At 31.3% G+C, this 27,408-nt stretch overlaps 6 protein-coding genes across 7 annotated transcripts; 3 read left to right on the top strand and 3 right to left on the bottom strand.

The window, feature by feature from the left end:
* Positions 1-376: 376 nt before the first annotated feature.
* Positions 377-5,422, bottom strand: LOC143145790 (protein FAN). 2 transcript variants are annotated; one of them, XM_076309514.1, is made up of 17 exons: positions 5,112-5,422; positions 4,732-5,014; positions 4,296-4,529; positions 4,007-4,205; positions 3,748-3,933; positions 3,604-3,675; positions 3,316-3,524; positions 3,080-3,242; positions 2,857-3,011; positions 2,427-2,605; positions 2,224-2,355; positions 1,951-2,154; positions 1,587-1,863; positions 1,282-1,512; positions 1,109-1,197; positions 788-1,039; positions 377-678 (listed from the first exon to the last, which is right to left on the bottom strand). In XM_076309514.1, exons 2-17 carry the CDS (start codon positions 4,743-4,745, stop codon positions 569-571), a joined length of 2,706 nt encoding a protein of 901 aa, XP_076165629.1. In that variant the 5' UTR covers positions 4,746-5,014; positions 5,112-5,422; the 3' UTR covers positions 377-568. The 2 variants fall into 2 exon arrangements, with proteins under 2 accessions (XP_076165629.1, XP_076165630.1); XM_076309515.1 differs by having other exon boundaries at positions 4,732-5,422.
* On the top strand, positions 5,262-9,033 carry Usp5 (ubiquitin specific protease 5). The gene is made up of 13 exons (XM_076309516.1): positions 5,262-5,527; positions 5,613-5,738; positions 5,870-6,046; positions 6,115-6,221; positions 6,294-6,821; positions 7,029-7,100; positions 7,181-7,373; positions 7,491-7,643; positions 7,713-7,894; positions 7,954-8,339; positions 8,433-8,645; positions 8,721-8,830; positions 8,898-9,033. Exons 1-13 carry the CDS (start codon positions 5,429-5,431, stop codon positions 8,961-8,963), a joined length of 2,412 nt encoding a protein of 803 aa, XP_076165631.1. The 5' UTR covers positions 5,262-5,428; the 3' UTR covers positions 8,964-9,033.
* Positions 9,034-9,346: 313 nt separating this feature from the next.
* On the bottom strand, positions 9,347-15,668 carry Myo31df (Unconventional myosin ID). The gene is made up of 16 exons (XM_076309588.1): positions 15,561-15,668; positions 15,130-15,363; positions 13,912-14,018; positions 13,637-13,832; positions 13,247-13,466; positions 12,953-13,165; positions 12,672-12,875; positions 12,388-12,586; positions 12,155-12,324; positions 11,826-12,086; positions 11,513-11,757; positions 11,280-11,442; positions 10,879-11,211; positions 10,600-10,790; positions 10,276-10,524; positions 9,347-10,193 (listed from the first exon to the last, which is right to left on the bottom strand). The coding sequence occupies exons 2-16, from the start codon at positions 15,216-15,218 to the stop codon at positions 9,989-9,991; spliced, it is 3,045 nt and encodes a 1,014-aa protein (XP_076165703.1). The 5' UTR covers positions 15,219-15,363; positions 15,561-15,668; the 3' UTR covers positions 9,347-9,988.
* On the top strand, positions 15,453-18,018 carry LOC143145827 (uncharacterized). Its single transcript, XM_076309589.1, has 4 exons — positions 15,453-15,589; positions 15,699-16,071; positions 16,626-16,959; positions 17,065-18,018. Exons 2-4 carry the CDS (start codon positions 15,894-15,896, stop codon positions 17,147-17,149), a joined length of 597 nt encoding a protein of 198 aa, XP_076165704.1. The 5' UTR covers positions 15,453-15,589; positions 15,699-15,893; the 3' UTR covers positions 17,150-18,018.
* A 348-nt stretch (positions 18,019-18,366) lies between these two features.
* Positions 18,367-23,635, top strand: LOC143145431 (tRNA endonuclease ANKZF1). The gene is made up of 13 exons (XM_076308805.1): positions 18,367-18,516; positions 18,620-18,766; positions 18,995-19,201; positions 19,285-19,592; positions 19,755-19,869; positions 20,111-20,256; positions 20,324-20,549; positions 20,618-20,887; positions 21,934-22,140; positions 22,216-22,492; positions 22,564-22,705; positions 22,784-22,957; positions 23,041-23,635. The coding sequence occupies exons 2-13, from the start codon at positions 18,667-18,669 to the stop codon at positions 23,218-23,220; spliced, it is 2,352 nt and encodes a 783-aa protein (XP_076164920.1). The 5' UTR covers positions 18,367-18,516; positions 18,620-18,666; the 3' UTR covers positions 23,221-23,635.
* A 1,902-nt stretch (positions 23,636-25,537) lies between these two features.
* LOC143145434 (uncharacterized) lies at positions 25,538-27,285 on the bottom strand. The gene has a single exon (XM_076308808.1). It carries the CDS (start codon positions 27,283-27,285, stop codon positions 25,540-25,542), a length of 1,746 nt encoding a protein of 581 aa, XP_076164923.1. The 3' UTR covers positions 25,538-25,539.
* Positions 27,286-27,408: the final 123 nt, after the last annotated feature.

Below are 27,408 nucleotides of genomic sequence, written 5' to 3'. Positions count from 1 at the left end.
GATTTAAAACAGTACTAGTCAATATTTAAATCTCTAGTGAATTGAATAAAGAACGCACATCACGTTTGCATTTTGTATTTAAATTTTCCTGTTTAAATGTAATTGTACTACTTTGATGTCATTTGCGTTTAGATTTACTTTTTCACAGAAGTAACAAGACTGAAGATTAAAATGTAAATGATATATATCTAAAGAATATATAAAACTACATATGCATATCACATATGATTTAATACATAAAGATTTACTGTGGTGTGACGTTTGTCAAAAACAAAAACACATACTTCATAGAAAAAGCAGTATATTGAATATAATATGTTTGTATTTAAGATTCTCGTTTTGTTAATGATCAGGAATGTATACAAAATTAAACATACTAAAATGTTATAAACATTGTAACATATATTTGATTATCAACCAACTTTATAAAAATTTATCGAACGAATACAATATGATCGTTCTAAATATGATAACTTGTCTGCTAATTACTATTTACTTTATAAGTTAAATATTTTCAAATTAAATTTATAGTCAACACACAATCAGGTTTTCAATTGCAATACAAGTACTAAAAAAGAAATCGCAATTTTTTACAATCCCACACAACTAGTTTTCTATCCTTTCCGCCAGTTAAAACTATATTATTTTCCGCAGAAACTAATAATGCATGAATTGGTCCTGAAAATGATTACCCATTTAATTATTTAAAACAAAAAACTTAATTTAAATAGATTGTTATATATATATAATGTAGATAGAAATAATTGAAGTATAACATGTACTTTACCATCATGATAATGCATTTGTGATACAAAAATTGCACGTTCATGATTCCATACATTAATATTGCCATTGCTGTCGCCGACCAATAAAACAGTTTCCAACCATGCCAATGTTAAAGGTTTATATTCTATAATTGTGTGATAAATCTGTGTACTTGTAGAGACATCTATTATACTGAAGACTTTATCGTCTGCACATGATATTATACTTTTACCTTCTTGATCAAAGATCATTGCATTTACTTTACAAGTATGTGCTAGGTAAAAAAAGAAAATTTGATTGTATATGTTGTAATAAGAAGAGACGTAACTACTTTAAAAGATACCTTTTACAGTAAGTTGCAAATTATAAGTATCCATATTCCATACAAAAATTTCTCCATCTTCTGTACCAGATGCTAATAATTTTTCATCCCTACAAATAAATTCATAAATAAAACTTTACAAATTTAATGTTTAATAAGTAAATTTGAAAATTTTAAATATACAAAAATTTCACCTTGATATATCAATGCAAGTTACTTTAGAATCATGATCTAATTGTACAATAAGGCACTCTGCTGGTTTAATTTTTGATCCAGAAATATAGCTCCGCCAAACTTTGGCTGTACAATCCCATGAACCAGATATAATAATTTGGCGAGATGGACTTAATACTAAACAAGAAACAGCATCCTCATGTCCTTTCAATGTATCTATTACTCTACCGAATTCAATGTCATAGAATATTCTATAAAACAATGTTAGTTAGTGAACAAATTTAAGAATACGTATATTAAATATCTATTTATATGGAATATTTACAATGAATTATCCCAAGAACCCACTACTAATATATTGCGATGGGAGGACGTATAGTATGATATGCAAGAAGACAGTGGTAATAATGACAGAGGTACACTACGTGTTAATTTTTTTTTTTTAATACTGTATAATTTAACTATTCCATCCTGTCCCACTGACACTACTTCGTCGATTCTGTCTTTATTTATCATTGTGATGCTGCTCACACTTTCTTTATGAGATTGAAACGTCATTAATTCCTGTAGTTGACAGACCGTCTCTAAAGTAGTTTCTCTTTCTGGAAAAAGTCATGATTTATTTTACCCAATAAATATACATATATTATAGAAATGTAATTCAAAAGTGGGAGAAATATATAGCATACGTGTTTCCCTATTAAGAGATGTTAAAACAGTTTCGGCACATAATTTATCTAGTATTGACACAGAGCGCTTAGGATGAGGTAAAGCAAAAATTTGTTTCGGTATTTGACCAAACTCCATAATTTGTATCTCTATACCAAGCCTGTCATTAGCATCTCGAATAGTATCTAGATCCACTGCTCCCTCGTAGCACAAATGAAAAAATACTGAAATAAAGTGTGTTATAAAATGTGTGCTTTTTATGCATCAATTTTTATTACTAAACATTAATTTACCATTATCAGCTTTCTCTGCTTCAATTCCTCTTTGCTTATATCCAAATATTAAATCAATCCAATGATGAAGATTTTGAGAAACATAATCACTTTCTAAAGCATTTCGTAACACTTGTACAAAATTAGCTGGTCCTAAAATTTAATAATTAATCATTTTAAAATTTCCAATATTTACTACCTTCAAGTTTCAAAATATTTTGTACCATTTGCCCATGTTGGTAATTGCACATCTCCTATTTTTGTACCATCATGTCGATAACCAAAATCAATACCATAACTATTCATTAAAAAATCACCACCATTGTTTGTGTCATAAAATTCCGGGACCAGTTCTTTAAAGTCAGACATGTTCACCAAAACATTTTTCCATACGTCAGCTACACTGTTAGGTGTTTTTGTTGATAAGAGTGAAACAAAAAATCGATTCTGCAGAGTTGACAGAATCATTATGTACTTTTACAGTAGAAAAAGCAATTACCATAAAATTTTGCCTTGTCTATGTGATACAAAATTACATTCACATACATTTATTACTGCTTTATTTAAATTTAATGGTGTGTAAACTCTTCTAAAAGTCTAAATTCTTACCTTCAAAGCATTATCGTAATGTATATTTTTAATAAATATACATACCTATTGAACATTCTATCTGGATGGTCAAATTTTCCATTTTGTAAACACAGCATATACTGAGGATACTTTCGAACTAAATAAAATAGTACAAATCCTGGTGCACTGTAATGTGAACCATACAAAAACTTTGGTTCTGACATCTCCAAATATCGTTCCTAAGGTATAATGATATTATTATCTCCTTTTTAATATGTGCAAACAATAAAATACAAAAATTGAATACCTTTAATTTTTCTAATCGGTTTGGTTCAAGAGCTCCAATAGGTTTTGAAAGATCTCTATAAATACTGGAATCACTTAGGTCCAATGTAGAAGATGAGTAATCTTGTATTACCCATGGCATTACTGGATACTGAGTCAAATCATGAAAAGTTCTATCTGCCCAACTGGAAAAGGGCATTTTTTTCAAAATCTGTAGGAGCAATTAATTATTTCAATTTTTATATGCATAAGAATTACCTATTAATGTACAAGAGGTAATCATAATTTGATAAAGAGCCATTTTGCCATCTCATAGTCATTTGACCTTGAGGAATTTCTTCTAGGGAAACTGCAGGTTGTGTTAATAAATTAGTATATAGTTCATCCCTATCATTTTGATTGTTTAATGATATAAACAAATGTTCAACTTTATTTTCTAGTTGCCTTAACCATTTAATTTCAAGTCCCTATGGTAAAATAAATTTAATGTATATCAAATGACATTGATATCGATTATATATAATAAATTATAAAAATTATACTTACAACTTGTCTTAAAAGAAATCTTCTCTTTATAATATTAACAACATCTTTCAGCTGTATTTTTAGAACTGGATGCTAATGGTATAAAATTATCACTTTAATAATTTATATAAAAATCAACAATTGCAATTATTATAAAATACATACCTGATCCAAATTGTTATAAGGCTGAAAATAAATTCTGGAGGTTGTTAGAAGTATTCTTCCTGGATTTATAACAAGAGGTAGTACTTTATTTGCTTGTGTTTCTAACACAACCTGCTCATATAAATCTTCCAGCCACGATGTATCAAATGAAACTCTAGATTGTCTTGAATGCACAATAACCATAATCTACGCAATAATTACGGTTTAATAAATTTATTTTTCAATATAAAATAATGGAAAAAATGATTACTAGAAATACCATGGCATTCTGTTCAGCAGTTGGCAAGGTAGCTGCCCTAAGTAACTGCAAAATTTGTGGAAGACAATCTTCTACTTTTGCATAATTGAAACAGAAGTAAAAAGTGGCATGTTTGTGTATAAATTTATACGGTGCAAGTATATTTTTCTCCAACATCTGCACATATTGCTTGCATTTGACTGACAATACATTGGTGCGTCTTATAAATAAATATAAGTTTAATTATAAAAGGAAAATGTACTTCATACATATATCATATTTTTGTCAGATAGTAAATACAAATACCAACCTTGTTGCAATACTGTCAGATTCATATTGATCAATATTTGTAGCTTCTTTGAGTTGTATTTTAATTAAAGGCTGATTAATATCCTTATTTACAAATACTAAGGACTTTGAACATAATTTTAACCTTCCATCTATCCAATTTTGCTCTACCGCAATAGAAGTATCAAGTACTTTCATTTGAACACTATAATCTTCAAAAAATATTTCCCCTGGTTCCAAAAGGAGCATTGTAAATCTGATACAAGTAAGAACATTAAAGAATCAATCATGTTTTAAATATGGGTATGCAGTATGTAATAAATTATTACATGATTTATTGTCGAAATATTTTCTAAACACCGATTAAATAATATTTTCATATCGTCACATACATTGATACGTGTAAATACATTAAAGAAATAAAGTGAATATAAATTGTCAAAATATTAAGTACATACCTTTCTTTTTCCATTGTTATAAAATTAAATCTTAATTACAGCTAACATAAATTATAAGCTGTACACATGATTCAAATAGTAATTTTTAATTGGTAAAACGATTTATATGATCATTTCTCAATAATATGTTCAAATAAAATGTAAACTTCATTTTAGGTGAACATAGTGTGAATTATCGTGTATGTATGTATATCTACACCCAGTCCAATACGGTCTACTCAAACAATTCGTTTCGTTGAAATAACATGTAATTAGAGGAAGGTTTCTTTTATTTGCTACGTGTCTATAATTAGGAACATAATTACTTGAAATTAGTGAACTGTATAAGAAGAGAGTCAGTTTCAAGCTTTAATCAAGAAAATGCATATGTATTTACATACTTATGCTGTTGATATTCCCCTCTCCTTCTCATCCCTCACAATCTCTCTTAAATGGAATTCATTTGAGCAGACTGTACCAAATCAAAATACGAATGTGACGTGTTCACTCGGTTGAGCACCACTGATGGTTAAAGAGAAACAAGAAGAGTCGAACACGTTCCGGTTCTCTCGTCTCGTTTCCCAAATCACGCATATCATCGATACTGATCGATACGACAACCGGCGATCTCCATATAGGTTATTTTCAACGCCGCACACAAAAATTTTTTGCAAACAAAGACGTTTCTTCTTGGTTTTATAGCAACTATTTTCTGTTTATGATGGAGGAATTAATAAAATCTTTGTTTAAATTGGAAGTACCACGGAAACACGACAGAATATATAAGGACGAATGTGTTTATTCCTTCGACACTCCAGTAAGATATTAATTATGACTACTGCATAGTTAAAGATGATAATGCAACGACGTAATGATTCTATACGCTGTTTCTTCATTTGAAGGATACCTCTACTGGTCTTTACGTTAATTTAACCACATTTTTGGGATTAGGGCAAGATCATGTACAACGTTATTATGAATTAACCAAGTATCCTGTTTTTTTACACATTAAACGGAAAAGAAACGAGGTGAGTCGTTTGTTAATCTTAAAAAAGTGTATACTTAAAAAAATTTATCGTTACAAAACATCGTTCGTTTATTGTCCATTTATTGTAATGAAAATAAAATTCATAACAAAGCATTGTTTTACTTTTTATAGATCCCATCTGGACATCAAGGAGATGGTCCTGATAAAAAAATTACAAGATTAGCTATAGGAACATCCGATGGATTTACACCTGATCAACAAAAATATACTTATCATGAATCTTATCAAATTGTTATTTTACCAAATTTTATAACAATACCTTATCCATTAGATGATTTACCAAAAAAAGTATGCCTTACTTAAAAATATGGTAACACATAAAGATAACATATAAGTTATGTGAAATTTTTTTACAGGTGGAACTTTCTATTAAAGGTATATTGGAGGCAGAATCTGCGACAAAAGTAGCAGAAGTAGAAGCATTGTCTGGAACTTGGGATGGAGAAGTAAAGGCGGTTTCAAAGTGAGAGGATAAACTAAAATATAAATGTAAATATATTTTTGTTATTATTGTTTTTAACTGTTGAATTTTCAGACATGCAGCAAATCTTAAACAGTTAGATAATGAAAAAAAAATACCACCAAGTGGATGGAAGTGTGAAAAATGTGATCTTACTCAAAATCTGTGGCTTAATTTAACCGATGGTAGTATTCTCTGTGGACGTAAATTTTATGACGGAACTGGAGGAAATGATCATGCAGTTGAACATTATCGAGCTACTGGTTATCCATTGGCTGTAAAATTAGGAACTCTAACTAAAGAAGGAAAGGGAGATGTGTTTTCATACGATGAAGATGATATGGTTGAAGATCCAAGTTTAGTATCGCATTTATCTCATTGGGGTATAAATATTGCGCAAATGGAAAAAACTGACAAATCTATGATAGAACTTGAATTGGATCTAAATCACAAATTTGGTGAATGGGTTGCACTTCAGGAAGCAGCAAGTAAATTAACACCTTTGTATGGACCTGGATATACAGGACTTGCTAACTTGGGGAACTCTTGTTATTTAAATAGTACCATGCAAATGTTGTTTGTGATTCCAGATTTTGTTAAAAGGTATGTGGCAATGTCTTAAAAAAGTAGTTATTGTGTATATTCTTAATAAATATTCTTTTTATATTGCAAAAGGAAGAAATTTTATACTGTTATATTAATAATGATCAGCTCTATGTATTTTTAAAGTAATATGTTTCTCTTAAACTGAAATGCCATGACTTTCTACATAATAAGATGAATACGTCAATAACTGAAGATGAATTTCAGGTTTGTAGATGGTGCGGCACAGATATTTCAACAAAGTTACACTGATCCAGCAAATGATTTCAATGTTCAAATGTAAGTTAAGAGAATAAAAACTATTGTGCATCTAAAAAGAAATTTTAGATCATTATCAATAGAAAGTATTGCTGTCATAGGGCTAAACTTGGAATCGGTTTGCTGTCTGGTAAATATTCAGTACCACCAAACACGAATAATGAAGATGAATCACGTCAGGGTATTCCTCCGCGGATGTTCAAGACATTGATTGGCCGTGGACATCCCGGATTTTCTTCAAATCGGCAACAAGATGCCCAGGAATTTTTCCTTCATCTTATAAATGTCATTGATGTAATTAAATGAAATCTCGTAGCTTTGTTCACACGTTTAACAGATTGATTTATTTCATTGCATTTCTTCATATTAAGTTTAAATTATGATACTAATGTCAGGAAATTGATCGAACAGCGTCACAGTCGTCACCAAATGAACCCTACTGATTGTTTTAAATTCAACGTTGAAGAAAGGTATCAATGTGGTCGTTCCAATAAAGTAAAGTATAATTATCGTCCAGAATACCTTTTGCCGCTTCCAATACCTGTAGAAACTGCAATAAATCAGGTAAAATGTCTGTATAAACAAAGTTTTTATTCATGCATACATAGTGTTTACTAAATATATCATATCTAGGAAGAAGTTGCAGCTTACGAAGCTTTAAAAAAGGAAACTGAAACAAAGGGTCAGAAATTAGACTCAAATACATTGGTCAGACCTCGCATAAAACTCTCATCTTGTCTGGAAACGTTTATTCGATCTGAAACATTAGAACAATTCTATAGTACAGCACTGAATGAAAGGACAACAGCACAAAAGTAAGTAATAGATTGTAGAGCATATACTGTATGTAATTAACAAATGGATTTTATTACAGAACAACTAGACTTGCCAGTTTTCCAGACTATTTATTAATTCATTTAAAAAAATTCACGGTAAGAGAAGATTGGACGCCTGTTAAATTAGATGTAGCAGTTGAAATGCCAGATATGTTAGATTTAAGTTCTCTCCGGGGTAACGGTTTGCAACCCACAGAAGAATTACTACCAGAATCAGCTGGTTCTGAAATTCCGCCAATCGTTTACAATTTTACGATATTTAATCAGTTAATAGATATAGGATTTCCATCAGAAGCTTGTAAGAGGGCCCTATATTTCACTGAAAATCGTGGTTTAGAAGTAGCTACTAACTGGTTAATGGAACACATTGGAGATTCAGATTTTGCGGATCTCTTTGTACCTCCCGGAATCGATGCAAAACCGGGTAAAGTATCGTTGTTTCGACTTCATCAAGTTTTCCATATCTTCTATATTTTAGTATGTTTTTGTTCTAATTATTCAGTACATATTATTTTAGGAAAAGATAAATTTATGGTAAACGAAGATGCTGTGGCGATGGTAAAAGGAATGGGTTTTACGAGAGAACAAGCAGTAAAAGCTCTTAAAGCGACTGATAACAATTTAGAACGTGCAGCAGATTGGATTTTCAGTCATCAAGCTGAATTAGATGCTTTAGAAGTTGAGGATGAATCGAGACATTCCGAAGAAATATTTAGAGACGGAAGTCATCGTACGTTCTTTGTCATTCGGAACAATATTTATACTTTGGTTTGGAAATTCTATAACCGAATATTTATTATTTTAGAATATAAATTGGTGGGTTTTATATCGCATATGGGAACATCGACAATGGTAGGACATTACGTGTGTCATCTCTTAAAAGATGATCAATGGGTGATATACAATGACGATAAAGTATGCATTAAAAGTACAGAATATTTCATAAATTTAATAATGTACTTATATAAATCATCTGTTGCAGGTTGCATTATCTGAAAATCCACCAAAAGAATTAGGGTACATATATCTATATCAACGCATCGATTAAATTATACAATTGCTTTGTATAAAAAATGTATTCTATTACACTTTAACAATAAAAAATACAACAGACAGAAGATTTTCATTTTACAATTGACAGTAAAATGTTTTATATAGAGCCTCTTTTTTTACCTAAAATGTAAGTGCACATAAATATGTAAAAATATGTTTATTGTTCAACAATGGCACCACTTTACATCGTGTATAGTACTTCATATTCTTTTTTCAAGTATAAAGTATAATTACCACTTTCATTAAAAATTACTATAATTATGTTAAAATATTACAACATAAATGTAATTAGAAATTTTTAAATGTAATAACTATATAATGACAAACTTGCAATTAACAATGGAGTTCCGATCATCTTAAATAATTAATGCAAATACATATTTATAACTGTAACATAGTTCTGTATAAAGAATATTTTACAAACGTCTTATTATACTTTGATGCAATATAGAAACTTCTCATGATAGTGTAAAAATACTTAGTTAAAAATACTTTAAGTAGAAGGCCACAATAGTAAAGGACACTTAAGGCTATTGTATTAAATAAAGGTTCTCTTTTTTTAATATTACTGACTTAACTCTCTTAAAGTACATATTGTTCCAATTTTTATAATTTACAAGTTATTCACACAAGTAATGCGTCTATTATTTGTAATTTAATACGCATTACTCCTAATGAATTTATTTCAATACGTATTTACAGAGAAAAATTAGTTTTGTTAAATATTAATTGCGATAAATTCTTTTCATACAGCATCGTCAAGTTTGATTACCCGGTTCATTATTCACAACTCTATTATTTCAATCGTATTACACGCTAAATTTATTTTTCATTTATCTTTATAAATAAGTTTCTATTATTTTCCTAACATAATGTTATTTGTACATTAAGAAATGCTTAAAAAAAGCTTTTGAAATGCGTAAATAGAAGCTTCATAAAAAATGCTTCCATAAAAGCATTAAAAGTAATTGAACTTTAATTGTCACAATAGAATTCTAGAAGGGCAGTTTAGATATTATTTTAACTAGCTGTTCTAATTTGAATTCTTGTGTTAGCAATTATTCCAATCGATGGCGGAATGGCATATATAATAGTATCTCCATCTTTTTTGAACGTTGGTTCATTAACTTCGGGATGCACTTCTACCCGTAATACTTTGCTTTTATTTCCTAGCATACATTTAAATTTTATATCCACTGTAACTTGTAGATCAGCTGAACGTAATCTATTTCGAAATATATTACCTTATGAGTAGTAATAAAGCTTTACTTAAGAAAAAATATTAAAATATATTTGTATATACTCACTGACTATATCTATTGCTTAAAATACCAACAAGTTCTCCAACTTTATCATCTTTAGTAATGATCGACATAATAAAATCATTTCCTCGATTTGAGTGAATTGTTATAAGTTGATCGCACCCAGATGATACACTTATACCTGTGATCTCAGCTATTGGCATACCTTTCTTCATACTCTTAAATTTAGAGCTTTCAAGTTTATATATCGCGTGTTCTGTCACTACTAGTACACGATCTTTCGGTTTGTTAAATCTACAATAACAATTTATTTACAATAGAAAAATGAAAAGAATACGTACAATGTGCAATATAATTATCCATATAAACCTGTTAGTCTTTCTGATAAATGCACTGAATAAAACAGTCTTAAAATGATCGGTGTTGCGGAGATTATTTATTGAAGAATTAAAAATGTCGCTTTGAGGATTTTCATCGAGTTTAGAAAGATAATTTCCTTCCCATCGCCTGTCTTGTCCCCAATACTGTCGTTTTGAGCGCAACACTATTCCCGCTGCCATCTAAGATTATATTAAAATTGAAGATAATAATTGTAAAATTTTGACAAATTATATGTAATGTAATTACATATAGTACAAAATGTTATACCTTCAATCGTAATTGTGGCCAATCTTCTCTAGGGATAAGTTTAAGAATCATCCACGCCCACCACCGTTCATACATCAACTTTAAAGCAAATATTATATGTATTACTGCAAAATTTTCACGGGGCCAAATTAAACGTTTGCCATAATCTCGCATCGTCTTTGCATTTCGAAAAATCTTTTCCAACTCATTAACATAAGTACGTATTTTATATCTTTGGTAGTGTTTCATTATAACAAGTGCAGCTTTCATCTTTTTATACTTCTGCCGGCATAAATATCCTCTCCATTGTTTTTGCAGTAATATTACGATACCTGGTATTAAATCACTACGTGCCTGTAAGTAAATAAATGTTAAAAATGTCTTTAATATAAATGATATTACGTAGATTTTAGTTAACAAACCTTTTCTAATACAAATAGTGTTTGAGGTGAGCGGATAAATATTTTAGTATGACCATATTTAACATCATTACTGAAACCCTTTTCATCCAGTAAAGTACGAACACCATCCTTATCACTACCACCTCTAAAATTTGGCCACGTGTATTGAGATATCATTTTGTAACTGATGAAAATAATTTTATTAGTTACAATAGTACTAATTCCGACATAAAATAAATGTAGTACAATAATACCGTTTTAAAAATGTGTCGTATCGTTGACGGTACGCGAAACCAGCTCGTCTGACTAATATATTCTCTATAAGACCTAAATATCGTACTTGATGATTTACCCTTTCTTCATCGAATACAACCGGTGATTTAACTTCATTAGGTTTTATGCATCTGACATAAAATGGTTCTTTGCTCGTTAAATTCTTAACTAAAGCTATCATGGAACTACGGAAAAGTGTTCCAGCTGTTAAGGGCCTTTTTGTTGTCTGAAATAAGTTAGTGTAAATGTAAAAGTAGTCTAATGAATGATAATATGTTTCATATATTCACATACCTTTAAAATATTTTGTGCACCTTCAGGCCACATTTTACTAATTATTGGGTTACTACTCTTATAAAGTAAACGTTTAAAATCCTGGAATAATGTATCTTTGTTTTTATCTAGAAAGCCATTAACATTATATATTACGTCCCCAGCATAGTGTTTAATTTTAAATTGAATTTTATGTTGAAGTTCTTTATCCATTGGTTTCAGTTGTCGAGAGGAATAATGCTTATGATCAAGTAATTTTTTATCCATAGCTTCTAAGAGCATCTGAAAAAATCTTATTATAAAATAACAACAACTTTTTTCATTATAAATGACAACATATAAAGACTGACTTCATCTGTAACTTTGCCAACATTAAGACAAGCTTCGTCCATAATTGCTATAATTCCTTTATGTTGCTGTTCTACTAGATCACAAATTATTTGATTGTTGAAATACTCAATATTTTGCCATGCTATTCCCTCTCTTTTATATTCCTCTTGTTCTTGTTTTAATACCAGTTCTAAAACATTAAATATAAGTTTACTCTTTTTTTATAATGTAATTTTACACCAAACTTTCTTACCAATGAATAGCTGTTGTAATTTCTCGTTACAGTAATTGATGCAGAACTGTTCGAAGCTATTAACATCAAAAATTTCAAATCCATATATATCAAGTACTCCAATAACTGTTCTGTATCTTTGATAAGTTTCTGAATCATTTACGTTAATTGCAGCATTAACACGCGATACAACCTCGGTGAACAACCTTTCATATATAGCCTAAAAAATTTTAATGCAATTTACATCACAAGTAAACTTATATATTTATCAAATAGTAGAAATTAACAGTATGTAAAAATGTTACCTTTGCTAAGGCATCTCTTCCATACTCTGCCTCCGTTGAAGTATGAGTTTTTTGCATAACTTCTCCACCTGCTGCTATTACTCTTTGTGTAAGAGCAATACTTAATTCCTGTGGACTAATAGAAAACAAATTTGCTGTGTCATTAAGAGCACCTTTATTCTGAATTAGGAGTTTGTCCTCATCAAGTTTAAAAGTAATATTGCCCTAGAAAAAACATGAGATTTATATAAAAAATAAATTAACGAACATTATATTTTCTCATAAATTTAACGATAACAAACCAAATGTAGTATGCCAGCAATGACATTCCAAAGTGTTTGCATTTCATTTTGTGTAAATCCAAGAATGGACATAGCACAGATAACAGCTTTATAATCACTTTTATCAGTTGAACTTGCTTTGTTACAATTTTCAGCACCAATATAGAAATATGCAGCAGGGTCTCGTACTAGTCGCAATTTATTTAGTTCTCCTTCATTGCAGCCATTCAATAGCTATGAATTTTAAATAGAATGTTTCACATATTTCATACAATACTAATAAACAATATTAAAAAAGAAAACTATTAGCAATACCTGATAAAAACAATGAAAATTACGTTCACCATTTTGTTGATATACAACTCTTGACTTTTCCAGTAAGTAATTAGTAACATGACCACCAATTGGATCTCCTTTAAAATTGAAATCTATATCCATGTACTTTCCAAATCGTGATGAATTATCATTTCTATTTGTCTTTGCATTTCCAAATGCTTCCAATATTGAATTGGATTGTATAAGAATATTTTTTACTCTGACATATAAGAAAAAATAATTTTAAGTGCTACAAATATAAAATCCTAAAGAGAAGCAAAATTGTTTTAGTGTATTTTTACTTGTATAAAGTAATGTACAGTGACCTACAAAAATTGAACTACAGTAAATCAGAATTCTACTTTACTTTTAGATAACTTATATGTATACCTTTCAATTTCTTGCTGACCACTTAAATTTGTGACTGCAGCAATATATTTCATAATAATTTTACTTGCTTCTGTTTTACCAGATCCTGATTCTCCGCTTATTACTATACAGGTATCGCGACCTTGTTGTTTCATCTCTCTATGCACTGCATCGGCAATTGCAAAAATGTGTGGTAAGTTTTCAAATAATTCTCTGTCTGAAATATAATTTTTTTAAATATTTTAGTCATCTATTGACAAATTACATGTTATCTAATAATTATTTTTATTCTTTACCTTTATATTTATTAATGTGATCTGCATCATATATATTTATACTTCTGTAAGGATTTATACTGACACATACTTCTCCAATGTATGTGTAAATTCTACCACCGTTAAATCTAAAACAATCAATTACATATAATATGAATAATAATAAATTATATGTAAACAATATGAACAATCTAAATCACAAAAGTTACTTTGTATGTGTACGACATCTTAAAAAGAATAAGTTATTGATTATTTTTTGTTTTATGAGTTACTACTATAGGAATTAGTTTCTATTTGTATATGATAAATTTTATCTGTTTATCAAGAATAAGTGATAAAGAATTACATTATGTCAATTTCAAAACTTATCATTTTCTTTGCATTGTGAATCATTGCACACTTCATTATAAATTAAAGTATATATTTTTTATTTACGGATTATTACTTTTAAATCAACAAGAATCAGTGGTTTGCACTAAATTAATTCATCCAGTTACGTTCACAATCTCGCGTTTAGAATTATTTATTTCTCTGAATCATAAGGAAAAGATATATTTAATACAAAAATAAAATAAAATAAATAATCGTTTTTTCTCATAAAATAATCATTTAACAAATATTTTACGCTAATCTGTGTATACGACTGAATAAACTAAAATAAAATATTTGCGTTAATAATTGAATGTACTGTAAAAGCAAAGTACATAAATGCGAACCCAAGACGATGATTCATAGTGTACCCGATAAAACTTAAACATTATTTGTAACAAAATCGAGCGTTGTACCTGATCACTAGTAATTAGTATTACTAATTTTATTTTATACGAAAACATGATTAAAAGTGCATTACAGATTATAAATTTTATATAAACGTAAAAAGATATATAGAAATTTAAAGTCATGATACATGTATGTATTACACAAATATAAGAAAATCATGGCTGACAGAGGTGTATTATTAATTGTGAGTGATTTTAAAGCAACGTTAAGATATTTTAACTGGAGGAACTTTTATGGGTCAAGATCAAATCCAAATACATCGACTCGTTTGCAACCACCTGCTAATATACAGTTAGCCACGCCCTCTTGGTGGATGATCTATGAAGTACCAACAAATCAACAGGATGCACGCAAGCACCTGTCACGCTTCTTCAGAAAAGGGAATATATATTCCTGATTTCCCGCCAATTTCCTCGTTTATCGTTTTACTCGTCACTAGTTATCACCATATGACCTTACCTGAATCGTAAATTGTCCACAACCCTTTTCACAGTAATTTCATCCAAAAGAACCAAATCTCCGATGCCAATTTCTTCTTGCGTTGCCATTTTTCCCCCAATAATACATACACTCGCGGAATTTACGATTCCATACAAGTATACACACAATTAGTCACGTGTGGAGACCAGCTCCTTACAAACCGTCTTTACTGCCAAGCGAATGACGAATGTGGACGAATGCGGGTAACTGAAACTGCAACCTATCTTTCACCCCTCCACAAGGTAGTAATGTTCGCAGTAACGTTGCAATGATACGCAACGTTATCTACCATTTTAAAATGGCAAATTAGATAATATATGTAACTTCATAAATGTATCCATGATACCGATATCATTTATTATCCGAAAATATATATAAAAAAAAATAATTGTTTTCTTAGAACAACTCACCATTGAATATTTACATTATTTTTCAAAATGTAAGTATGACGAATAGTTTTCTTTTTTTGAAGATTGCGTTCTTTATAATTGTACGATATTTTTATGAAGATAAACTAGCACTGTTAAAATTTTTTAAATCTGATTTAGGAAGACAAAGAATTGTTGGTACAGTCCTGAAATGGTAGACTTTGTAAGGCGCATGCGTAGTTGCAATGTGATGTTTATATCATATATGCATGTATTATTCACTGTTATTTTTGGCGATTCGTATCATTTGTCATTCGTAGTCTTGTGCGGCCGGTAGAAACGTGTATGTATTTTCCGTAATCGAAGGTAAGCACGATGGTTGAAAAGAAATTGGATTTATACTCAAATGGAACTAACAAGTTAGTGAAAGATAAAAATTGCGCCACACCAGCAAGGATATGGAAAAAATTTCAAATAAACGAGTGGACTTTTAGTTTCCTACTCTTCGTAATGTCGGTATCTATCGTTTTGGGAAAATTATATGTCAATTACGGTGAGTGACGTCTTGATAAAATATAATAACACCATTTGTTTTGTGTAATTATCGTCTGTCAATACACATTGCGTATCTGTGTTTTGTATATTTATTTTGTTATGAGAATATACAATGTAAGAAATGTGCTATTTGTGGTACTTTTTTTTCAATATCTTCGTATTGACAGGCTTCAAACTTTTGTACGAAATTTTCACGTACTAAGCATCGTCCGTGACCGATATCACCAGAGATATTTTTTGCTTTCGCTTCATTTTAATAGAAATGATTATGTATGTATATACAAAATAGCCTACTTCAGTTTTTTATTAGCCTTTATTATGTTACTTTAAATGGGCTATAATTTTGATATATTAAATACCATCTTTATATAATTTTTAATTTGGAATCAACTATTCATAGTTCATAATTTCTTATTTTTTAAATTGTTGCATTTTTTAACGATTTGTTTGTGGACAAATCTGTAATAGTCAGCCAGTTTGTCAAAGAATTGCATGTTTAGAAGTATTTTATAAATATTGTTAGTGTTGATATATTTAATATCATCTCTTTAGGGAATATTTTGCAGTCACAAAATAATTCTAAGTATGTAGTATCATCAATATCTGTACGTCCAAACATCTCCAATGTATTTGATCTGTCACGCATACCTGATGCATCACAGCTCAATATAAAACAATTAGCAGCTGTGAGTGAAAAGTTTGTTAACATTAGTCGATACGATGATGTTGTAAGTGTAATAACGTTGTTCTTTAAAACGTATGGATGGCTGATAAGAGCAGCAATAAGTGGTCTCATAATGATGAGTTTCACTTGGTTTATAATTTACAAAGATAGCAGTATTCCTGGAATCAATCCACCTTCCCCTTTTAGCTCTTCTAAGCAACGGTAAGTTCCAATGTAAAGTAATCATGTCCACAAATATTTATTATTAAAATTGTTTATTGTGTGTACCCATTTAATGTCTTTTAATATGTTTCGTATTTTTTTCAGATTTTCAAGGACATCAGGTGTACAAATGAATTATTTGGTTGGAGTATTAAATGGAATATTAATTTTCATCTATATGTGTCTTTAATATTGTAAAAGTGTCATGACTACATTTATTCATTATTTATATTAGCTAATAATATTATGCCAAATTCTTTTGATTTTTGGTTAGTACCATATTTAAATTAACAATTAACTTCTAGTATAAAAATAACTAATTTATTTTTTGCAAAATTCAATAATATTCTTCATAGCAAAAAGTATTTACATGGTAAAAATAGTTTTTTGTACATAGCAGGATATTTTCGAATAGAAAGTAATATTTTCTTACACATATTTATTGAAATAAGAAAATGTTAATCCTATGGATAATTTATATTAACATTAAGGTGAACAATAATTTTGTTTAGATAAGATCCTACATAATAAAAGGGTATGATCAATTTTACCATTTTACATATGAAACAAGTATTACATTTAATTAAAATTTGTTAAAAGCATAATAGACAAGGCTATAACATGTAATACTTAATATATAAAAAAACATTGCGATGTTCAAAATTACTGTATTATCACCGCTGAACCATTGTTTTGTATTGTCTAAATTTCCCATTTTTTAAGACTGATTAAATGTTTTTAAAATCCTTATTTATTGATAAATTAGAATAAGCTCTGGATAGCTAAACATAAAGTATTATGTGTGGTACCTCTTGGTGTTATTGTATATATACAATGTATTGCCATAACCCTTTAGTAATTATTGTAACTGCAGAATACTTTTTCAATCAAATAAGTAGAAACATAATATTGTTCTTCAAATGGTTGATGTTAATATCAATGAACTAGAACACTTTGAAAAACTTGTAATTATTATTTGTTATCCAAATATAATTTGTATTTGCATAAAAAAAAAAAAATACTGTTGTAACTATGATGTTAATAAATTAAAATCTATATTTGTAAATAGTAATTCTTTATTTTTAAAAACAATCATATTGCGATTGACTTACATTTGTATATACTTTTGAAAAATTTGTATTTCTATCCATTTTTAAAGTTATAAATAAAGTTTATTTCTAAATTTTATACAAGTCCTATGAAATTGTTTATTATTACCATTTAAATAACATTGATCTACATTAGTACAAAAGACTCTTTGAATGACGTAATTCTTTATCAAGGTTGAATTAAAATTATTCGACCGGGTGGTTTTCAAATAGACTAATCATGATTAATTCAAGACTGTATGCATCTTGTGCTGTACCCAAACACATTATTAAAAACATAAAATTCTTTTGTCGAATCGAATTGAAACGTTTTTTTTTAGTTTCTTTAGTTTCTTATTAACGTCGACAATAGATGGATTCAAATTTTCGATGACTTAATTTGGGCGCCTTTCCGTGTGTCGTACCTGACTTATAATTATCGCGGTGTGTGATGCTTATACGCGAAAAGGTTAGTACATCGTTGTAGTTCTGCTGTTCCGTAATTTGGCAAGCAGTAGCGTTCGTGTTAATTTTTGTACTTGATCTAATTGAGTTCTCACCTTTTTTCAAAGTGCTCATAGAAATATCGTCTTTAACTTAAAATTACAAATATAAAACAATGGATCATCAAATGTTTAAAATATACAACCAGGAGGACTTCAACAAAATTACAAAAGGAATCAAAGTTGCGCAATGTATGCAATCGCGATCATCGTCCGGTAATTATGCTTGGAACGTTCTATTTTACTTAAATGTTGTCTCATTAATTTACATTTATATACGAAACTATAGTTAGAGTGTTATACGTTACACGCTTGTATTTTTCATAACAGAACAGAACATTTTTTAAGAATTTTCGATTTTTTTACTTGTTTATCATGGAAATATATCATATCAAGATATATCAATGTTATTGTGAAATTAAAATTATTCTTGTGCAACTTTAGTTTCAGAAACTGAAAAGGTATTGAGTCAACTTGATGATTTAGTTGTATCAGATTCCTTGAGTTGTTCATTTTGTAATACTATATTCGAGGACAAAGCACAACAGAGACTTCACTATAAATTAGATTGGCATAGGTATAATTTAAAGCAGCGTTTAAATGGATTAAAACCCATTATTGAAGATAAATTTAATCTTTTAGCTGATGAAGGTATTTTAGTAAAAAATGCAATCAATTTATTGTACATAATAATATCTTTGAATGTAGCATATATAATATAATTGATATTATAGGCGATGTTTCAAGTCTATCCGGGAGTGATATAGAGTCTGAAAATGAAGATGACACATATATCTCAGAGACAGGGAGTTCACCTAGTGACAGTAAAAGTATTATTAACAAAAACAGGAAAATAGAGAAGAAAGGAGGAGGTGCAGAATCAATTTCTGATAGTTCAGATACAGAATATTGCGATGACATTGTAAAAGAGAAAAAACTTGAGGCTTTATTAGCCACTGCAAGTCGTCATTCCAAAGTCTTCTTTGAGAATGACGATGGAAATATCTTTAGTATATATAGGTGCTTAATTCATAGCAAAAAGGTCTGTTCGTTTGTATTGCTTAGGAGATATAGTTGTATGGTCAATTTTCTATAAGCACAGACATACTTGTCTATGATCTTATCTTGTGATTTAATCTACTTTGTTAGAATCACTTGGCATATCTATACTTGCCAGATCAGGAGAGATGCAATTACATTTTAGGAAATTCCTGAGGTAGACAATGAGATGATAGCTCAAGCATTAAACAGTGGGAGGAAAACAACATGGACTGTTATCATGATTGGTGGTGGCCATTTTGCTGCAGCTGTATTCCAAGGTATAAACATTAATTTATAACAAAGCACTGTGGGATAAAAATATGCTAATATATATTGATATATCACAGATGCATGTATGGCACAAAGGGCTTTCCATTTCTTAATTGGTAGAATGCATGTTACCAATGTTATTATATCAATTGGAAACTATGTTTTCGATACATCTGTGACATATTAATAGGGTTTACGCCACTTGGTGTATATATCTATTACATAAATACATATCTTGTTTTCTTTTAGACGGAGAACCCATTGTGCATAAAACATTTCACTCTTACACTGTACGAGCAAAGCAAGGATTTGCTCAAAGTTCCCGTACAATGACTAATCACACAAAAAGTGCCGGAGCTAGTTTGCGTCGTTATAATGAAGCATCCCTTCTTCAAGTACTCAATTTATAACTTGAATATTATTCAATTTGTAAACATGTGTTAAAATGTATTTATTTTTCAGCATGTGCAAGATATACTTGAATCATGGTCATCTCATATTAATAGTTCCTCTCTAATCCTGTACAGAGCAGTTGGGCCATATAACCGCACTGTACTGTTTGGAGGGAAGAATCCTCCTTTAGACAAGAATGACTCTAGATTAAGACCATTGCCATTTCCTACACGTAGAGCAACATTTAGTGAAGTTAAGCGAGTGTACGATATATTAAGCACCATGGAAATTTATGGTATGTTAATATAACAAAAATTAAACATTTTAATGCCTTCATTTCTACTTTATTATTTTAATTTTCAGGTTCTGCAGCTGATTTTACAGATTCTTTCCCTATTTCGCCACGTCAACCACTTCGAAAGAAAGTTTCAAGAGTTGATGTACCTAGCGAAGTATTGGAAAAGGTAGAAAATGGAGATTGCATTTCTAATATTGCCAGTAATGCACGTACTTTTCAAGATAATGATAAAACTAAGGTATCTGAACAATCTTCTCCCGAAAGACAACATAAAAATTCACGATCCCACATAGACAGAGCAAAACCAAGGAAAAGTCCATGCCGCCCTTTACCTGGTACGAATTCTGGAATACAGTGTGTTTATTATGCAAGGGCACTATTTTGTTTTTTCGCCATTTCTCATTATAGTTGTTGTCGTTCATAACGCGACTGTTATTTAGCTCGGACAGTGACAATTCATTATAGAACGTTTAATACTTCAAGTACACAATTTGTAGGCATTACTCTGATTTGATGGAAAATTTGAAGATTGGATTTGAATTTTTATCCTTTCGAAATTCAATTAAAGAAATTGTTATGAGAAGCTAATCATGAATGACAGAGCTTATTTCGATATGAGTGGATATGTAAATGAACAGAACAGCCGTTGTTGGAAATAAAAAAAATCCAAGGTTAATTAATAAATAACCCTTTCCATAAAGTAACTATTTAGTGTATAATTTAGGCTGTGGAGATCGTTGAACTTTTTTTCTGAAAGTGATAATGAAATGCTGCTATCGTCAATACTGGACAATAATGTGCGATGCTTGAAAATTTCTTTCTACCTGAAATTTATCAACAAGGTCTGCAACAAATTTGATTTTAACAGGACATTGAACATGCCATACAGCTTGTGTAATCATACGAATTTTGAAGGATGCATTTTCAAATTTTTGAATGTTAAAATTTGGTGATATCTAACGCTCACCTTGGTCGCTCGATTTGACTGCACCAGATTTTTTCTTTGAGACTTCTTGGAAGAAAAAGTCTATGCTGACAAGCTGACAAGCTGACAAGCCAACAATAATACAACTGCTTCAACCAAACATTCGCAATTCAACGAAATTGAATAAATTATCTGTGAAACGTGTTCAGATGTGATGAAGAATGTAATCGAAAGAGTTTGTATTTGCTATGTTGCCAAAGATGGTCATTTGACTTGTATAATATTTTATACATATTATTATTAACTAAGAGAATGAAACGTAAAAAAATAGATAAATTTCAAAAGTTTCATTTCAAAGTTCTTACAAACCAAAATAATACCCTTACATAGTAAACACCCTATATTATATATTACTTAACAATTGAATGAATCATATTATTTGTTCTTGTATTCCAGATATTGTCGCTAGGTTGGCACAGTCGTCTTCAGAGTCGGAACTAGATAGCCAATTGGGCGCTGCTAATATTTCAACAGATGTTTTTCTAATGGAACAAAAAGTAGAAATAAATTTTAATGAACATTTACTCGCTTTCCAAGACACAGTGCCAAGATACATGAAGAACAAAAAGTCGCGTCGACAAAGAAAGAAATCAAAAAAGGATGGTGAATCATTGTGTAGCTTTTACCGTGTAATCATTTTGTTTGAGCACATATTGAATTAAAAAATGTCTTTTTCAGACTGCACAATGAACGAAGTTTTGGCTAGCGCAAAGATTAAATTATGGTCCGCATGCAAGTTGGGTGACAACGATTTGTTGTCGTCTGTTATTAACAGTTTATTAATAGAAGTAGAGAAAAGTACGGAATTGGAGGAACAATGTAAGAAAGAAGCAACTATTGAAGATAGTTCGATTATAAACATGGATGATGTGAAAAAATTGGTAAACGATCCTAACGAGGACGGTAATACTATGTTACATTTAGCGGCTTTTGGTAGTTATATAAAACTAGTATGGTAAATTGACATTCTACTAGTGAAACGTTTCCTTTGTATTGAAAAATTGTTACAAAGGAATTTGATTGTAGGCAATTATTAGAAATTGGGTCAGATCCATGCCATAAAAATAAGAAGCTCCAAACACCATATGCAGCTGCGAATGATAAGGAAACTCGAAATACGTTCAGAAAGTTTATGGGTTCCAATCCTCATAAGTTCAATTATAGTAAGGTACTTATTCAATACGTCACTGTTAGTAAAAATATTATCATTATTTGTTACTAACTATTAATATTATTTGCTATAAAGTCTCAAATACCCGGACCACTTACCGATGAAATAGAACAAGAAGAATTAGAAAAGAAAAGACAACAAAGGAAAGTGAAACGAGAAAAGGAAAAAGCGAAAAGGAAAGAATTTGAACTTAAGAAGCAAGATGAAGATGCAAAACAAAAATTTCTTAGTCTTAGTGATAGAGAAAAGGTATGTGTCTCAATATGAAGAGAGCTTTTTCATTGAACAATAATAGATTATATTATTAAAAATTTTATATATTTATATCGCAGAGAGCATTAGTTGCCGAACAACGCATTTTAAAGCAAGAGCAAGGTGGCATAATGGTTTCACGTTGCTTTCAATGTGCTATGAATATGGCTGGTCAGAAGGCTTTCGAATACAATTCCAATCGCTTTTGTTCAATGCCATGTCTGAAAGAACATCGTCTTCATAACAAAGTTGTTATTTGATAGTGTATTACATTTCATACTGCAATTGATTTGTAATTTTACAAACTAGCCTGATCTTTCCATCGTGTTCAAATTACAATAGTGGTACCGTTTTTACAAGGCTAGATATAAAGATACAAATAATTTTCATCGATAATGAAACTTTTTAAAAATGTAGTTACGAGGTAATAATGAAAAGTTGGATATATTATGACCAGGTAAATTTAAAATGTATTGCGGTTTGTTACGTCTGTTTAATTTTTTTTTTTTTCAAGTTTCTTGCATGTATTTTTCAAGTTTCTTGAAGCAAATTGTGAAATGTAACTTGATGTACATACAAGAATTTTTACAATATATGCATTTTGACAAGAAATATGTATTATATGATAGAAAGTTCTGAAATTTATCATTTTTGTTCGTTTTTCGTTTTTCTTCTTTTCTCCATATCAGAAAAATATAGTGCAGATATTAAAATACAAAGTACTGTCTTCTTTTAAATCAGAAATTAATTATAAGGGATAAAAAGTGTACAAACAACTCCTATTTGTTAAAAGTTAAATACACTTTATATAATTTTTATATTGATTACATTTTAATATATAACTTCATTTATTGTATATTAAATAACATACATAAAGAATTAACATCTTTTTATGCTAACAGTAAATGGTAACTAAGTTTGACATTCATACCAAGTTTACGATATAACATTACACTGATTATGTCCCGATGTTGTAACATTATAATGTTATAGTGTAATATAGTATAATATTCTTGTTATAAACAAGTCTTTGAAAGTATAATTTTATAGGAGAGTATAAAGTTTTCTTCTCTATAGAAGATTATCCAAATATCATTATTTCGATAGACGCTTATAATTATTTTCTGATGAGATCTGAAACCATATTAATTTTATGTAATAATTGTTAGTAGGTGTTTTGAGACGGTGCCTGTATTTACACATGAATCTAATTGATGACTAGTATTGAAAGAAAATATAAATTTTTCATATACCGATGACATACTTAGAATGTATTTTTTTTTTTTACCTTTCATTCGCAGCAGTAAATGTTCAAAAATTATAATGGAAGTAAAATAAAAATTTATATTCTGGAAATCTTTCAAAATTTATTAACTACGCACATAGTAAACATGTAGCGATGCCAGCACAACTGCTTATAATCCGAGTATTTACACGGTACCTTAGTTTTACTTCGATAAAAACAACGCTCCCTAGCTCGACTCGAACGAACATACCGCATTGAGATTCAGAGGTTTTCGTTATAAATACATAATAGAGGATGTTTCATTTATCACGAGCAGCTAAGACAAATGATCTTTGTCATTATCAAATATGAATGTTAAAATCATCAGCGTTCTTGTTATAGTGGATATTGAGGCGAAGTCAATAAACATTGTAATCTTGAAGAAGTCGAAAGCAAAAGACACGTTTAAGTCAGAAGAAACTAAAAATGATGTAATAACATAGAAATGAGTTATTTTATAAAGTTTTTAAAACGATGATCGTTCGCGTTAATATTTGTCTCGATGTTGACTGTAACGCAACGTGATAAAAAAACATTGATACTATATGAACAATGTGCAGCAGAAATGCCCTCGAAAACAACCTTAAAGGCAATTTTTTTTCCTATCATCACGTTCGCTCCCACGAAACGTGTAGTTATCCTTTGGTCACGTTTTCATATTTTTATCTACAGTGGAGATATTTAGTACTTAAGGGCCAATCTATTTTGTCTCCAGATTGCGCCGATATCAGATATTTCCGAGAAAGTTGAATAAATTTGTACGCAAAACCGTAAACCTACTTTATATGCAGAACCCATTTCTTAAGAGTGAAAATGCTCATGAGAAATGACACATTCTATATATATAGATAGATAGATAGATAGATAGATAGATAGATAGATAGATAGATAGATAGATAGATAGATATCTATTTGCTCCTTGTGTAAATCTCTACGACGATTAGAGTTCACGATATGTACAAGAATATGAGAAAATATTTCAGTTCGGGCTCGTTAACTTTCGTTATTTCGCTCTGAAGGTGTGATTTAGGCTAGTCGAACTGTCTCCTATTACGCGTGGTCCGCATTCGGTAACTATTCCGGTGAAAATATCAATTTCCATAGATTTCGTAGCTTTCGAGCAGTTTAAGTACACAATGTGAAAATTCTTTTTATTTTTAGTAAATTCTTCGCTGCACAAATCCATAAATGTCGTCGTAGTTCAGTTCGGTCGGACTTCCAGTTTTTATTCTTTTTCTTGCATTTTTATCCTCGTATGTCTTCAATTATTTTATACCCGTGTTGTTCTTTTGGTTCAAATAGACGTGGAATCATCGGAGTCAGTGTCGTCGCACTCGTCGTCGTACAATCCATGAATATCTCTGTCGATCCAATTGTTTTCTATCTTCACTTCGTATCTGTTCTCGCGCACAGCATTGTTCGATGGTACAATCCTCACGTAGGTGTTCTTCAAGTTCTTCGATTCAGGCTGCAGAATGGTGTTCTTCACCATCGGGCTTCTTTCGCCGCTGCTAACCGACTTCGAGCGAACTTTGTCCACGACTTTTTCGCCTTCCATTGATTCCAACGAACTTTTCCTCCGACTGCTCCTTCTGCTGTTCTTTTCCTTGCTAATGGTTGTCTTTCTCCCCACTTTCGGGCTTTCGTTTTCTAGATACTTTTTGATCCATTTCGGGGTCTCACTCGAATAGGACGACTTCTTCGCGTATTTTGGACTGACCGTTATCATCGGCACCTCGGTTTCGATCACCGTTGTGATCACTTGCTCGTTCTCATCGAAATTGCTCTCCAGATACTTTTTCTTCGGTATCGCGGATACGCTTATCTTTCCTAAAAGCGTGGAACTCTCGTCCGTGTTTTCATACGTGTACGAGTAGTGTTTCTGAATGTGCTTGGGCCCGTCGATGATGTCGACGATAGTCTCCGAGTTTGTCATTCCGTTCTTGCGGTTCTCTTCTTTCTCGTCCCTCCGGAATCTCTCCAGAGCTTCCTCGAATAAATGCTTCGGCGACTTCTTGCCGAAGTCGAGAGGCTTAAGCGGTGAGATGATGGTTTGCCTCAGATTGCCAGTGATGCTGTGCCTTTGTCTGGTCGGTGGATCGAGTAATCGGCGCAGGCTCGAGTTTCTTATTTCGGGCACCGACATTCTCTCTCTGGTGTGTATCGGTGGAATCGACGGAAGTTTGCTCGCCGTAGTCGCGACAGTTTTTTTCATCGAGAACAACTCGGGCGCTAAAAGCTGTCTTTCGCACGCTGGTAATATTGGAGTGGCGCTTGCCACGATTACACTTCCGAGGCCTTCTTTCGCGGGACTCTTAAGCTTCGTCCCGGGAATTCCCGTCAGTTCGTCGATCTTGATCTGCTGGTGTTCGTTGATGGGCGAACTGGCGATCGGCAGCAGTCTGGACCGCGTTACCTCTTGATTTCGGGTCAATTGGCTATCGAGGCTGAACCTCTGCTTGGGTGTACCGGCTATCAGCTTGAGATCGTTCTTTGTTTCTAACTCCGGTATCGAGAACCGGTCTCGGTTAAATTTCATCGTAGTGGACTCTTTGAAATTCCTATATTTGGCACCGAAGTCTAGCTGAGACAGACGGTCCCTCTGGCTGGCGTGAATGGCCGGTGAGAATCTCTTATGCTTGACAGGCGGTGGAGAGGGCGAATGGAACACCATCGTGGGTAAATTGAGCTCTTTCTCCGTGCTCAGGCATGGTTGGGATAATCTCTGTTGGCCGCGGCCGGGATGATAATCGCCGGTGACCAGGGTTGGCTGAGAGAGACGTTCCCGTTTCGCGGGCACGTCGTGTCGCAACGCGAACCGTCGCACGTCCGGTTGGGACAGTCTCGAGGAACTTTGATCCATTGTTAAGCTTCCTCTCGAGCTACCACCGTGTACACTCGGTGCCGATAATCTCTCCTCGTTTACGCTGTTATCTCCGGACGCTGCTCGGAGACTGATGTAAGACAGCCTGGTACCACCGCGGTTCATTCCGGCGAAATTGATGCCGCTGAAGCTAGAGTTCAGGATGGGCTGGGACATTCTGATACGACGATCTGGAGAACCACCCCCCGATCTTCTATCGTAAGATATCAAGAGAGTGGGCAGATTCGGTTGGGAGTAACGACTGCGCTGGCTCGCGGGCGAATAACTCGGTGGACAAGG

The sequence above is a fragment of the Ptiloglossa arizonensis genome, chromosome 4, assembly GCF_051014685.1.
Source record: "Ptiloglossa arizonensis isolate GNS036 chromosome 4, iyPtiAriz1_principal, whole genome shotgun sequence".
Taxonomy (NCBI): Eukaryota; Metazoa; Arthropoda; class Insecta; order Hymenoptera; family Colletidae; genus Ptiloglossa; species Ptiloglossa arizonensis.
Note: the sequence above shows the minus strand (reverse complement) of the source record. Positions and strands in the feature narration are given on the sequence as shown.

Excerpts from the sequence above, each read along its gene's own strand:
- Myo31df (XM_076309588.1), bottom strand. The coding sequence starts at position 15,218 with ATGGCAACGCAAGAAGAAATTGGCATCGGAGATTTGGTTCTTTTGGAT. Across the intron at positions 13,467-13,636 it reads GGTCAGCAAGAAATTGAAAG|AGTAAAAAATATTCTTATAC; the intron begins GTATACATATAA and ends CTTATATGTCAG. Across the intron at positions 12,587-12,671 it reads GAAGAGATGCCTTAGCAAAG|GCTATATATGAAAGGTTGTT; the intron begins GTAACATTTTTA and ends AAAATTTTTTAG.
- Usp5 (XM_076309516.1), top strand. The coding sequence starts at position 5,429 with ATGATGGAGGAATTAATAAAATCTTTGTTTAAATTGGAAGTACCACGG. Across the intron at positions 6,822-7,028 it reads ATTCCAGATTTTGTTAAAAG|GTTTGTAGATGGTGCGGCAC; the intron begins GTATGTGGCAAT and ends GATGAATTTCAG. Across the intron at positions 8,831-8,897 it reads TGATATACAATGACGATAAA|GTTGCATTATCTGAAAATCC; the intron begins GTATGCATTAAA and ends CATCTGTTGCAG.
- LOC143145827 (XM_076309589.1), top strand. The coding sequence starts at position 15,894 with ATGGTTGAAAAGAAATTGGATTTATACTCAAATGGAACTAACAAGTTA. Across the intron at positions 16,072-16,625 it reads AAAATTATATGTCAATTACG|GGAATATTTTGCAGTCACAA; the intron begins GTGAGTGACGTC and ends TCATCTCTTTAG. Across the intron at positions 16,960-17,064 it reads TTTAGCTCTTCTAAGCAACG|ATTTTCAAGGACATCAGGTG; the intron begins GTAAGTTCCAAT and ends TATTTTTTTCAG.
- LOC143145434 (XM_076308808.1), bottom strand. The coding sequence starts at position 27,285 with ATGTCCCAGCCCATCCTGAACTCTAGCTTCAGCGGCATCAATTTCGCC.
- LOC143145431 (XM_076308805.1), top strand. The coding sequence starts at position 18,667 with ATGGATCATCAAATGTTTAAAATATACAACCAGGAGGACTTCAACAAA. Across the intron at positions 19,202-19,284 it reads TAATCTTTTAGCTGATGAAG|GCGATGTTTCAAGTCTATCC; the intron begins GTATTTTAGTAA and ends TTGATATTATAG. Across the intron at positions 22,141-22,215 it reads AAAGAAATCAAAAAAGGATG|ACTGCACAATGAACGAAGTT; the intron begins GTGAATCATTGT and ends TGTCTTTTTCAG.
- LOC143145790 (XM_076309515.1), bottom strand. Across the intron at positions 3,676-3,747 it reads CTTATAACAATTTGGATCAG|CATCCAGTTCTAAAAATACA; the intron begins GTATGTATTTTA and ends TTATACCATTAG. Across the intron at positions 1,513-1,586 it reads GGTTCTTGGGATAATTCATT|AATATTCTATGACATTGAAT; the intron begins GTAAATATTCCA and ends ATTGTTTTATAG.